Genomic DNA, 13,112 nt, shown 5'->3' on the forward strand with positions numbered 1-13,112 from the left:
TCTATGTATGCTGAACCTTGCTTCCTGGACAAGAAGATACCAGTGACAGACAAAGTTAAGTACTTAGGTGTAATCCTCGACCGGAAATTAAAATGGAGATACCACATAGAGGATAGGATCAACAAGGCACATCGGTGCTGGACGATATCTAGGAGAACTATAGGCATGAAATGGGGTCTTAGTCCTACTATGACAAATTTTCTTCATAAGTGTAATTAGACCAATTGTAGCTTATGCTTCAATAATATGGTGGACTGCTTTAGACAAAAAGTGCAATATCAAACTATTATAGGAAGTTCAGCGTACACGCTGCTTGGGTATAAGTGGTGCCATGTGTACTACTTCAACCAAGGCTCTGGAAACGTTGCTAGATATTCTGCCCATTGAAACATATTTAAGATATGAGGCGGCGCTTACAGTCGAACGGCTCTTTACTTTAGGCGAACTGGCCAAAAGCGGTTATAGGACACGTCATGTATACTGGACACATTGGAAGGTTATACACAATCATCGAACGTCCCTGATCGTATACCAGACACAGAATATGTCGGAAACTTTGAAACCCATAAGGCCTCTTGGAATAATGAAACAGTGGGTAGAACCACGAAGATCCTATGGGGTGACCCTGATGAGAGCAAGACGAAAAATTTCCTCAAAATGAGCAAGTCAGACGTTAGTATGATGGTACGTATTCTGAGTGGACACACAGGATTACGAGCACATATCTGCAAATTTGGACGTGCAGATTCAGACGAATGTAGAGCATGTGGAGAGGACAGTGAAACTCTGGAGCACTTTCTTTGCCACTGCCAGGCATTCGTCGAAGTTAGATCCAAGTAGTGATGTTATTCCGGATCCAAGTAGTGATGTTATTCCAGAAATAACATTCCTGACTAACACTGATTGGAAGATTCTTAGGAATTACGTTCAGGAAACTGAGTTTCTGAACACTGAAAAATAATTCATTCAGTTCCAGTATTTCTTCGGATTTGATGTAGTATACATCCTCCTATCAACCTACCTACCTAACATTTTGGGAAATAAAATGGCGGGCTACCTATGAAGGGAGCGGCACCTCCCATATGAATTAAATACTAAATTCTTAAAATTTTGCACGAAAAACTTTAATATTCATCTGGGGGCATGGATCCACCATATGAATTAAATAGAAAAATTTGTATATCTGAGAAACTATTAGAGCTGGAAATTTTACATGAAGATCTTTGACATTCATGTGAACAATTAGAGAATTACTGGCGGACGTTCAATGGGGGGGGGGGCTTGGCACCTCCCATATGAATTAAATACAAAATTTCTTATGTCTGGGAACCTATTACATTTTTAAAATTTTTCATAGATCTCATTAAAATCTTAATTAACGTTCGGACAAATTGGCGAATTGTAACAAACTATTGCAAATATAATCTTCAAAATAATGTTTAAATAAGGCCCTATTAAAATATATGTCGTTGCAAAATATTTGAATATTTGCAGGCAATAAGTTCCAAAGTCAAATAGATTGTGTATAAAAGTGCCACGATGATGCCAGAGTTTTATATCTGACATGCATCAAATTCATTGACCAGCGAGAACTAAGTCCTCTTTTACATAGAGACTTTTCCCCCTGGGCTTTTCACAATTTTCTTTTAAATGCCCTTCGTAAAATCTTGAATGTTTACATTGAGACTTTTAAGGCATGCCTGATTTTTGAAATTATGAGTGTAAGAGTTGCCATTTTTATAATTCTTAATTTATTGTTTTAAATATTTTATAAATGAATAAATCTATTTTTTTAATATTTGTTCTTTAATATTCGATCTTTACGCTGTGAGAGCAGAATAGAAATAAAGCAAATAGCAAATTCACGAACATGAGGCAAAAGCAATGTCGAAAAAACTCCTCAAATTACGATTCGTAAGTGTCTTGCTACTTCCCTTTCTTCTTTCCCCCCTTTGCCAACAAACTCTACACGCTTGCGTGCTCACCCTTAAGAAAAAGTCTCATATAAACTGGCACTAAAGCTTGTGTAGTCGCAGCATGAAAAAAGTTCGCATCCGTATATAATCGTAGGCATTTAATACGTTTTAGCAAGTAATGTAGAACTTTTAAAGGTGTAAAAAATTTATTTTTTTTTCAAAATTCATAAATTTTTTTATATAAATATTTTCTTAAATAATTAAAACAAAATTTAATATAACAAATATTAAAAAAAAATAGATTTATTCATTTACGAGGTGGAAAAGTCTCTATGTAAAAGAGGACTTAGTTCTCTCTGGTCAATGAATTTGATGCATGTCAGATATAAAACTCTGACATCATCGTGGCACTTTTATACACAATCTATTTGACTTTGGAACTTATTGCCTGCAAATATTCAAATATTTTGCAACGACATACATTTTAATAGGGCCTTATTTAAACATTATTTTGAAGATTATATTTGCAATAGTTTGTTACAATTCGCCAATTTGCCCGAACGTTAATTAAGATTTTAATGCGATCTATGAAAAATTTTAAAAATGTAATAGGTTCCCAGACATAAGAAATTTTGTATTTAATTCATATGGGAGATGCCAAGCCCCCCCATTGAACGTCCGCCAGTAATTCTCTAATTGTTCACATGAATGTCAAAGGTCTTCATGTAAAATTTCCAGCTCTAATAGTTTCTCAGATATACAAATTTTTCTATTTAATTCATATGGGGGATCCATGCCCCCCAGATGAATATTAAAGTTTCTCGTGCAAAATTTTAAGAATTTAGTATTTAATTCATATGGGAGGTGCCGCTCCCTTCAAAGGGTGAATACATGAAATTTAAGCATTTCTTTTTAAATTTCAATGATTATATACATATATATATACAGTGGAAAAAAATAATAGAAACGACTTTATTTTGGAGTGAAAACTCAATTTTCTCAAAAAGTACCCGTTAGAATTTGATGATTTGTATCTTAAACAATACCCCATTTACACATACACGAAATCTAGTAGATTTCATTTAAAATCTTTTTCCAAATCTAGTCCGTTTACACTTACTATTCTTGACATTTAAGAAGATTTCATTTTTTCTAATATTTCTTGAAAAAGTGAGTGATATGAAAAATAAGAAAGAAAAATGGGATATTTATCAAAATTCCATTTAAAATAAAAAAATAGATATTTAAATATAACATTACCTTTTATTTTAGATTAACTTTTCATTCATGTTTTTCAATTTATAAAAATTTTGTCGACATTTTAATTTTTTTTGTTTGTTTTGTTTTCCTCTTTTTTCTTGTGTAGTGTCGTATTTTTTAGTATTATTTAGGAAAAAACAGAGTTGCATCACTAAAAACTATTACGGCTGTATTTATAAAAACTTATTTTAGGTTTATTAAACAATTTTAGGCAAAATTCAGGAAAATCGTATTTATAAACGTGAAATAGCTTAAAACACCTTCAATAAACCATTGACAATTAGAAAAATTTTATTGTAGGCTCGACCCTTCTTTAAGCCAACAATAAGTTGATTTTTAACAATTTTTTTCTCAGATAAAGATTTTTCCGGTAATTTATGTTGATTGCGAAAACTAATTATGGTCTCTTTTAAAATAAAATCTAAAAATTCTAATTTTAACGTTTACAAATTTGTAAATAAAATCCCAGAAAATTTTTAAACGATTATATTTTGAGGAAAAAACTCAAATCTAGGCATTATTGGATTAATGCATGAATATTTGACAATATTCCAATTGTCAAGCACTATTTTTAGGCAATTTGGAAGTGCCCGTCTGTCAACCAAATGATGGACAAAATCATTTGATTTGGCTTTTTCAAAGTTTGTTGGTTAAATATAATGCCATAAAGTAATTAACCATGTAAATTATATTGATTAGTGTTATACTAATGCAAAATATATTCGCCGGCATTAAAATTAGTCAAATATTAAAGAAATTTATCAATATTTGCAAAAATTACAAGGAAAATAAGTAAAAATAAGAAAATGTGTCATAGTGATGTATATTTTGTCGCAAAATATCCGTTATTCGGATACTTTTAATAATTATTAGAAATTATATGTTATATTTATACATCTGAACTAAATAGACATTTATTAAAGCCATATATATATATATTTATTTTTCTTAAATGTTTGTTTTTATTGTCAAAAATCTATTATAAACAAAAATATGAAATTAAGAAAACCGAATCAACGAATATTTTATCCTAATTGTACGCAACACTAACACATAAAATGACAGCCATATTGTACAGTGCTGCCAACTTAAACAGAAATCAGCACAATAGTTAATATACGTTTATTATTTGTTTATGAATATCACAATTTTATTAATGGTTTTTAAGGCTAAAGTGTGCTTTAACTATTGGGTGCATTAAAAGCAGGGTAGGTAAAAATATCGCTCGCGATCGCTATTTTATTTATATCGCTCGTTTTAAAATTCAAAATCGCGAGTTTTATTTTTCAACACGCGAGCACAATTTTAATTAGAGTTTTATGTGTTTTGTATTCGCTTCGTAAGCGATATTTACATGTTTTTGTTTTTTTCAACTCGCTTACGAGCGAGTGGAAAACGAGTTGAATTCGAGTTAAATTCGAGCCGAAAATCAGCAAATTGTGTGTGCAAGAAACAGGTTCTGTTGTGGTAGTAAAAAAGAACCATTAATATGGGAAATAATTATGTATGTGTGATTGTGTAGCCGTAGGTTTTATGACGGTCTGACAAAGCAAAAGTGGGAAAGTATAAGAAATATATTGTCTACCTTTTTATTTAAATGTGTGTTTTTTATCTGTAGTAATGTATGTACATATGTATATTGATGGACATGCAAGTGATCTTCATCATTTTCTTTCTTACAAATATAGTGAAAACAACAAATAAATTAAAAATTTTGTTTTTGTTTTCAATATATTTATAAGAAAGAAAATGTTGTCGATATTGTGAAACAGGCAGTTAGATTATTGATTGTGAATCAAATGGTTTGGAAAATTTTATTATGAAGATAATAAAACACGTGTTGAATGATGTATGTATGTATGTATGTATGTATGTATGTATGTATGTATGTATGTATGTATGTATGTATGTATGTATGTATGTATGTATGTATGTATGTATGTATGTATGTATGTATGTATGTATGTATGTATGTATGTATGTATGTATGTATGTATGTATGTATGTATGTATGTATGTATGTATGTATGTATGTATGTATGTATGTATGTATGTATGTATGTATGTATGTATGTATGTATGTATGTATGTATGTATGTATGTATGTATGTATGTATGTATGTATGTATGTATGTATGTATGTTGTATGTATGTATGTATGTATGTATGTATGTATGTATGTACGTACGAAGTGTCTCCTACTTTGCAGCAAATAATGTACGTACATATGTATTTGTGTACATAATTCTAATGGGAAACTTATTTGGTTATGTCATATTTCTATATAAATTGATTATGCCTTATAAATTTACATTTATTCCATTTACAAAATTATAAAACTCGCGATTAACTCTTTTTGACTCGAATCGCGAGCGAGTTCTATTTTACGCTCTTTAAATTTTCAACTCTTATCGCGAGTTTAAAAATTAAACTCGCGAGTCGAATAGATTTATTCGCCGGAAAATTAATTATTTAAATCGTACCCTGATTAAAAGCAAAATAAGATTTTTTATAAATACAAGCGTTAGATTTTGAGTAGATTTTAACGAAATCTAGTTATGAAGTAGATTTTGTTTTGTATGGGAAATCTAGTTAAAATAAAGTAGATTTGGCTCGAAATCTCATAAGTACTAGATTTCGTGTATGTGTAAATGGGGTATAAAACTTAGGTCTACTTTCCTGTGATAAATGGAGTTTGTAAGTGTTTTGGTATTTAAAAAATATGGCATTGCAAAAAATAATAGACACAGTATTACACTGGGGACATAAGCTGAGATTTATTAAACTACGTTTTGTTATCATTTTTAAAAATTTTAATTATAAATGAAATTTTTAATATAAAAGTATACTTTTTACTTTAATTTTTATGTTAACATTTGTTTTTTCGAAACTTGATTAACCATATGGATCCTGAAAGCTCAATTCTTCCAATTTTTTCTTAAAAAAAATTTCAGATATTGAAAGAAATGTCTTCTAATGGTTAAATTATCTAAAAAATTTGTTTTTGAGAAGATTTCGAGAAGAAAAAGTTTTGAACCCACTTATAGATAAGGACAATCCACCGAATTTTGGGCCAAATTTCGAGCAATATTTCGCTATTTTGCAATTCGACCTGTTCTTGGTGGTTCACAAAACCTAAAAAATTTGAAAATCAGTTTGAATTTTAGGTAGTCTACTGTAACGTAAGTTCAGATAAAATGCACCATATTAAAACATCAGAAAGAATATTCTTTGTAATTTTTTCCATAAAATAAACGAATTAGATTTTAGAAAAAATAATGAAATAAAAAACATATTTTATTTCCCTCGTTTAAAAAGATTCTGTTTTATTTTTTGCAGTATATCGAAATTTTTATATTCCTTGAAATTTTAGTTTTAAATTCAAGATCTTTGATATTTAAGCTCCTTTTTTACCACCAAGAACGGGTTGAATTCAAATTTTATAAATAAATACAGAACGCAATTTAAGAAATCTCAGCTTATTTCCCCATATATACAAGCTGTGCTTGCATAATTCTCACAAAGTATACAGAGGTGTCACTTTTGACATTTAAAAAAGTCTAAAATCAGCTTTTGTTTGATTTTGAAATTGTTTGGTGAGAAGAGGTATATATATATACAGCTAAAAAAAATTATTGAATTCGTTTTGTGCGAAAGAGAGGGAAATAGTTTTTTGCTCGTGACGCCTCTGTATACCCTGTGATAATTCTGTTTGTAGTGCCTACGAATTACGTATGAATGACTGTCATCTCTAATTATACCCTACACCACTTTAGTGGGGAGGGTATATTGGATTTGTGCTAATGTTTGTAACGCACAATAATATTGGTCCTATACCCACCTTAAAGTATACCAATCGGCTTAGAATCATTTTCTGAGTCGATTTAGCTATGTCCGTCCGTCTGTCCGTCCGTCCATGTAAACCTTGTAATCAAACTACAGGTCGCAATTTTGAAGATAATTCAATGAAATTTGGCACATGATCTTCTATTGGCCCAGGGACGAAGCCTATTGAAAATGGTTAATATTGGTCCATTATTTCACCTAGCCCCCATACAACTGAGCCCTCGAATAGGGCTTGTAAACCTTGTAATCAAACTACAGGTCTCAATTTTGAAGATAATTCAATGAAATTTGGTACATGATCTTCTATTGTCCCAGAGACGAAGCCTATTGAAAATGGTTAACATCGGTCCATTATTTCACCTAGACCCCATACAACTGAAAACGACGAATAGGGATTTTAAGTTTATAATTATGTTTAATATACTCGTATCTCGACAAAAAGCTGCAAAACCAAGTTCTATACTAGCCTTGATGACTCGCATGAATTTTATAATTATAGGGTCTCATTTGACCATAGCCCCTATACAAATCCCCCTTCAAAATTTGACTTAAATGTCAACAATTTTATTCAACAATAAATGGCTTAAGTATATGTATCTGACACAAGTCAACTTAAATGCTTTATTATGAAAACTAAATCACATTTTATTTTTGTAACAGGTGTAGGGTATTATATGGTCGGCCTCGCCCGACTATAATTTCTTACTTGTTTTTACCTGGTATTTATCATAATCAGCAGTTTGTATTCATTTGCTGAAGACAAATAAAAAATTAAATTACAAAAAAATAGAAAATATATTACTAAATTTGTTAAAACAATATAACAAACGTATTTTTGTATCATACACACACGTATTCCAAAAAATAACAAAATAATGAATTAAAAAAACAACATGGCGGTAAACTGTTAAAACGATCCAGCAAATAAAGAACTTCCAAAGAAGCGAAAAAGAAGTAGAATTTACTCCATGAATGTACTGAAAAAGACCTGAAGAAGTGATGATTTTAACACGGACTTCTCATAGGAGTGATGTCCTTTTTATTGGATTCCAAATTCACTACTTCTGAAGTCATTCTCAAGAAATAATTTGTATGGTCTTTTTTGGAAGTTATTCGGAAGTGAAATTGTAGTATTATAGAATACAACTAATTTGACTTAAATAATATTAACATTAATAAGGATAATATACACATTTATTACAAGAGCCCAAAAAAAATATTTATCCCATAAAAATGTAAGAACAAAAAATGTATCTTCAACATTGAAAAAACAGAATTATTTTCGCTTCTTCGGAAGTCTTTAAACATCACTTCCTCAGAAGGTAAAAAAATTCACTTAGTGCTTCTCTTGAAGTGGTGATAAACGTTGTTCATTTGGAAGTACTTCGTTTTATTTTTGCAGAGGAATTACGAATGTGTCGTGAAAAACGGGTTAATTGTCTATTGTAATTCAGAAGCCGAATTAAGTAATTCAATTCTTCCTGCGAACTGGGCATAAAATATCCAATTTAATTATTGTTTTGACAAATTTTTCTTTTGAGCTAGATACAATTATTAGTATACCACTGTACGATTGTACTTTGCACGATATTTTGTTTGTTGATTTAAAAACCGTTAGTTTAATGTTAGCCCGTGTCTAGATTTGATTTTTGTTATGCTAAACGTTAAATTGTTAACATGATAAAAAATTATCAGGTATAGTCACCATTTATTAGCGTTATAGCATCGATATGACAAAGTTTTCAGAACAATTGATTAGATAACAAAATTGTTTATACACAAAATTTACTTGGGTAAAATAAATTGTGGTTTGCCGTGATAAAAATATCATTTGTTTCCCATGTTCATCGATATAAACAAATAGTGGTCAGCTATGATTTCGACGTTTTGCTAGGCATTGTGATAAATATTTATCAAGTATAGACAAGGGTGACATGGAGACGAAATAAAATTAAACTTGAGGTGCGTACCAGCCATTAAGGAGATTTTTCAAACTTTTTATATACACTTTTGTTGTAGATATAGAGTTGTAAAACATGAGTACTACTTTTCTGAGTACTCGGTACTTAGCAATATATTAATTATAGCTATATTTAAGTAAAGGTTTTTAGTTTTAAAAAATTTAAATATATTATATATAAGAAAATGTTTCTTATAAAATTACTTCAAAATAATTTGTAATATAATTGTAGTTGAACTTTTATTAAAATATAATTTGTTGTTGTATTCAGAAAAAAGCAGTACATCTTGAGTACAGAGTAATCGAGTATTCAATATATTGACACCTCTATATCAAAGGGTTAAAATTTTTCTGTGAAAAATTAATTTTTTAATACAATTGGAAATAATTGCTAGAAGAGAACTGAAAATTTAATCTTTATGTATTGTATCAGCCCAAAAAAGAAGCTGCTGAAATTGGACTTATTTTCTCGAATTGTATAATTCTTAAGTTAAACTTAATGCAGTCAAGATTAGATGAAAAACTGTAAAACATTTTCTTCGGAAGATTTATGGTCGGGGCAGGAGGTAAATAACCACGATGACGAGAACAGGATCCTGAAGTTTCATAATATAAGAGTTTACTGTGCAAATAGTTTGTTTTACTGACATAAAACGATAGTAAAACATTTTTTTTATATACATACAAAAATCCATCATCACTACCACGAGATACTCAACAATAATCAATATGAAGAAAGATTGAATGAAATGCCATTTATAAAAGAAAAAAGAAACAAAACAACTTAAAAGTACATATGCAGATCAAAATTCAATTTAATCTGATATTTAAAACGTAACTTTTTAATTACGGAATCAGAATATCTAAATAAGCAATATTTTGTCTTGTGGAAAAGCACTTGTGATGTGACAAAAACTGGTAATAATTTTTAGCTGAAAATCAACCGCTACTGTGCCATCCTTAGTGTCGTACCGGAAAAGCTTATTTACCTATGTACGAGGAAATATCCAAGCCAATTTGTTCAGATATTGTTACCAATAAAGAAAAGTGTGGAGACTCATTTAACATACAGTCAAAGAAAGATATTACAGGTATTAGTTTTATAAATCCTGATCTCAGCTAATTATACATTAATCATACATTGAATATGATTGTTTTACAAACTCAGCTCCATCAAAGTAATAGAAAACAATCAACGAATCAGTTAAAAGTGAAGCGAGTCACTACAAATTTGTTTATCGTTAAGAATTATTTAAGAATCCGTAAATTGGCGACATTGGCAGCTACTTTTCAAGGTCCATGTCACAACCAGTACTATCATTGCCTTCTACAAAAGAAAAAACGCCATCATCATTACTAGAAACTAGAAATATTAATTCGCCGAATCATCATAGTAAATCAATCACATCAGCTCAATCTTCATTAATTAAGATGAAAACGTTATCATTAACAAACCCACCACAACCTAGCAAACAATCATGCCCAATTGAAAGTGCTGCTTCTCCAAATGCTTCTGCTATTTCGACCAATACATTGACAATAAAAAATGCCGGAGTCATAGCTAATAATTCTAGTAAAGAATACTCTGCTGATGCTGCCAGTAATGGAAATGTTGTATTTGTACCAATTTCTAACAATTCAATGGAACCGTTTTCATTTCACGAACAAATTTTAATGTCTGGACAGGAGAAAAGCGCTTTGACAGAAAAACCAAAACCACTGGTTGTATCGCCGCAGCAAGTGATGATTCTATATATGCATAAATTAACACCATATGAAAGAACTGAAATTCTTTCTTATCCACAGATCTATTTCATTGGAGCAAATGCAAAAAAACGTCCTGGTGTCTTCGGTCCCAATAACTCTGACTATGATAACGAGCAAGGTGCTTACATTCACGTCCCACATGACCATGTAGCATACCGTTATGAAATGCTAAAGATTATTGGCAAGGGAAGTTTTGGTCAAGTAATTAAGGCATATGATCACAAAACTCATGAACATGTAGCCCTTAAAATAGTTCGCAACGAAAGGCGATTCCATCGCCAGGCCCAAGAGGAAATTCGAATTCTTCATCACTTGAGGCGGCAGGATAAGTACAACACCATGAATATAATTCATATGTACGATTATTTTACATTTCGTAATCATATGTGCATTACATTTGAATTGCTTAATATCAATTTGTACGAACTAATAAAGAAAAATGGCTTTAAAGGATTTAGCCTGCAATTGGTTCGAAAATTTGCACATTCACTTTTACAATGCTTAGATGCACTGTACAAGAATGAAATAATCCATTGTGATATGAAACCGGAAAATGTCTTACTAAAACAACAGGGACGCTCTGGCATTAAAGTTATTGACTTCGGATCATCATGTTATGAGAGTCAACGGGTGTACACCTATATTCAGTCGAGATTTTACAGGGCTCCCGAGGTCATATTGGGTGCGAAATATGGACGTGCTATTGACATGTGGTCACTTGGATGTATATTAGCTGAGCTGCTATCTGGACACGCCTTATTCCCAGGAGAAAATGAAGCCGATCAATTGGCGTGCATTATCGAAGTATTAGGTATGCCACCGAAAAACTTGTTAACAAACTCAAAACGCGCCAAAGTTTTCTTTAACCCTGATGGTTATCCAAGATATTGCACAGTTCGAACTATGGCTGACGGTATGGTCGTTTTAATAGGTGGCCAGTCTAGACGCGGTAAGGCACGTGGACCACCATGTTCAAAAAGTTTTTCTAAGGCCTTAGATGGATGCAAAGATGCACTTTTTTTGAACTTTATTCGAGGATGCTTGGAATGGGATCCTGAGAAAAGACTTACGCCCGCAGAAGCTCTCAAGCATCCTTGGTTACGAAGACGACTACCTAGACCTCCAAATAACCAAAATGGAAGTGGTATGAGTGTTAGCAGCTGTGTGGGGAATATTAGTGATAACAACAAATCTCCTACAACAAATATAAGTAATGAAAGCGGAAACAGCCGAGGAGCTGACGAAAGTACTTCTACAACTAATGATCTCAGCACCGATAACAATATTGACGACTGCTTCACTAAAACTGGATCTGCAGCAGCAACTTTAGCCTCATCAATTATTTCGAATGTCACGTCAGATCAATTATGGGACTCTCAACATGCAAATATAGCTCAAAACAGAAACAGCAGTAAAATGAATAGTAAATTATCATCATCTTCAGAAATAGGAACGAGCGAACATGTAAAAGATACAACAGCTACATCTGCTCCAGCAAAAGCTTCCAACATTCTCTATACATCTTCGATTTCTCTTATATCGAATGCTGCCCATAGATGCGGAAGTGAGTATGCATCGAAACTCTCATCTACTCTGCAGAAAGATAAATAGTTTTAAACATTAATTTATATTTTATATATGTATGTCTCAGTGCGTGTATTGTTAATGTCTGAATAATATGGTTACTTATTCAAATTGCAAAATAATTCATTTTCTCTGACAAAAAATATACAATGTTTTTGCAAAATCACTACAAAGTATTTAAATTTCGATTTGGGGTTCACCGTACTTTTAACTAATGTATGATGAGTAATATGGCTTTTCTATTTAAACATATACAGAGCTACAAAAAACTATATATACCCACTACGTAAAACTGCAAGTTTTTCATCAACCAAATCATACGTAAGAAATAAAACTTCTTAAAAATTTGGAAAAGAATAAATTAACGAAGTTTTTAATGACAATTTATCGGTGAAATTTGTTCTCATTTCTTCATATTTTTTTTATAAATTATTGGTCGTTATTGCCCTTATTTACTAGGAATAGAAAAAAATTAATCAATTTTAACAATTTTTAATGAAAAACTTTCATTCACCATATTACTGTATATGTTGATATTATCCAATTCATGTTTTGCAGTATCTCTAAGTATGAGTGGTAATTAAAAGTTAATTTACTACCCCCAACTCTGATTAGAATGGCTCATTTTACATACAGACCCCATATTCTGGAGCAATTTAAGCCCAAGGAAATATTTTTTATAAAATATATTTCAAATTAAAAGGGTCCATACACAACACCAGCATGCTGGCATAAACAAGTAATTGTGCAAGTAATTGAACGTGTATGGGGTTGTGGTG

The 13,112-nt window shown here is 31.2% G+C and overlaps 1 protein-coding gene across 1 annotated transcript; it reads left to right on the forward strand.

The window, feature by feature from the left end:
• The first annotated feature begins 9,283 nt into the window (after positions 1-9,283).
• LOC119601470 (putative dual specificity tyrosine-phosphorylation-regulated kinase 3 homolog) lies at positions 9,284-12,499 on the forward strand. The gene is made up of 2 exons (XM_037952417.1): positions 9,284-10,073; positions 10,151-12,499. The coding sequence occupies exon 2, from the start codon at positions 10,282-10,284 to the stop codon at positions 12,358-12,360; it is 2,079 nt and encodes a 692-aa protein (XP_037808345.1). The 5' UTR covers positions 9,284-10,073; positions 10,151-10,281; the 3' UTR covers positions 12,361-12,499.
• The last annotated feature ends 613 nt before the right edge of the window (positions 12,500-13,112 follow it).

This window comes from Lucilia sericata, unplaced genomic scaffold (genome assembly GCF_015586225.1).
Source record: "Lucilia sericata isolate MDLA Ls3-8-SP2 unplaced genomic scaffold, ASM1558622v1 Contig000168F_arrow, whole genome shotgun sequence".
NCBI lineage: Eukaryota > Metazoa > Arthropoda > Insecta > Diptera > Calliphoridae > Lucilia > Lucilia sericata.

What these genes read in the sequence shown, in the direction of transcription:
- LOC119601470 (XM_037952417.1), top strand. Translation starts at nt 10,282, where the DNA reads ATGTCACAACCAGTACTATCATTGCCTTCTACAAAAGAAAAAACGCCA.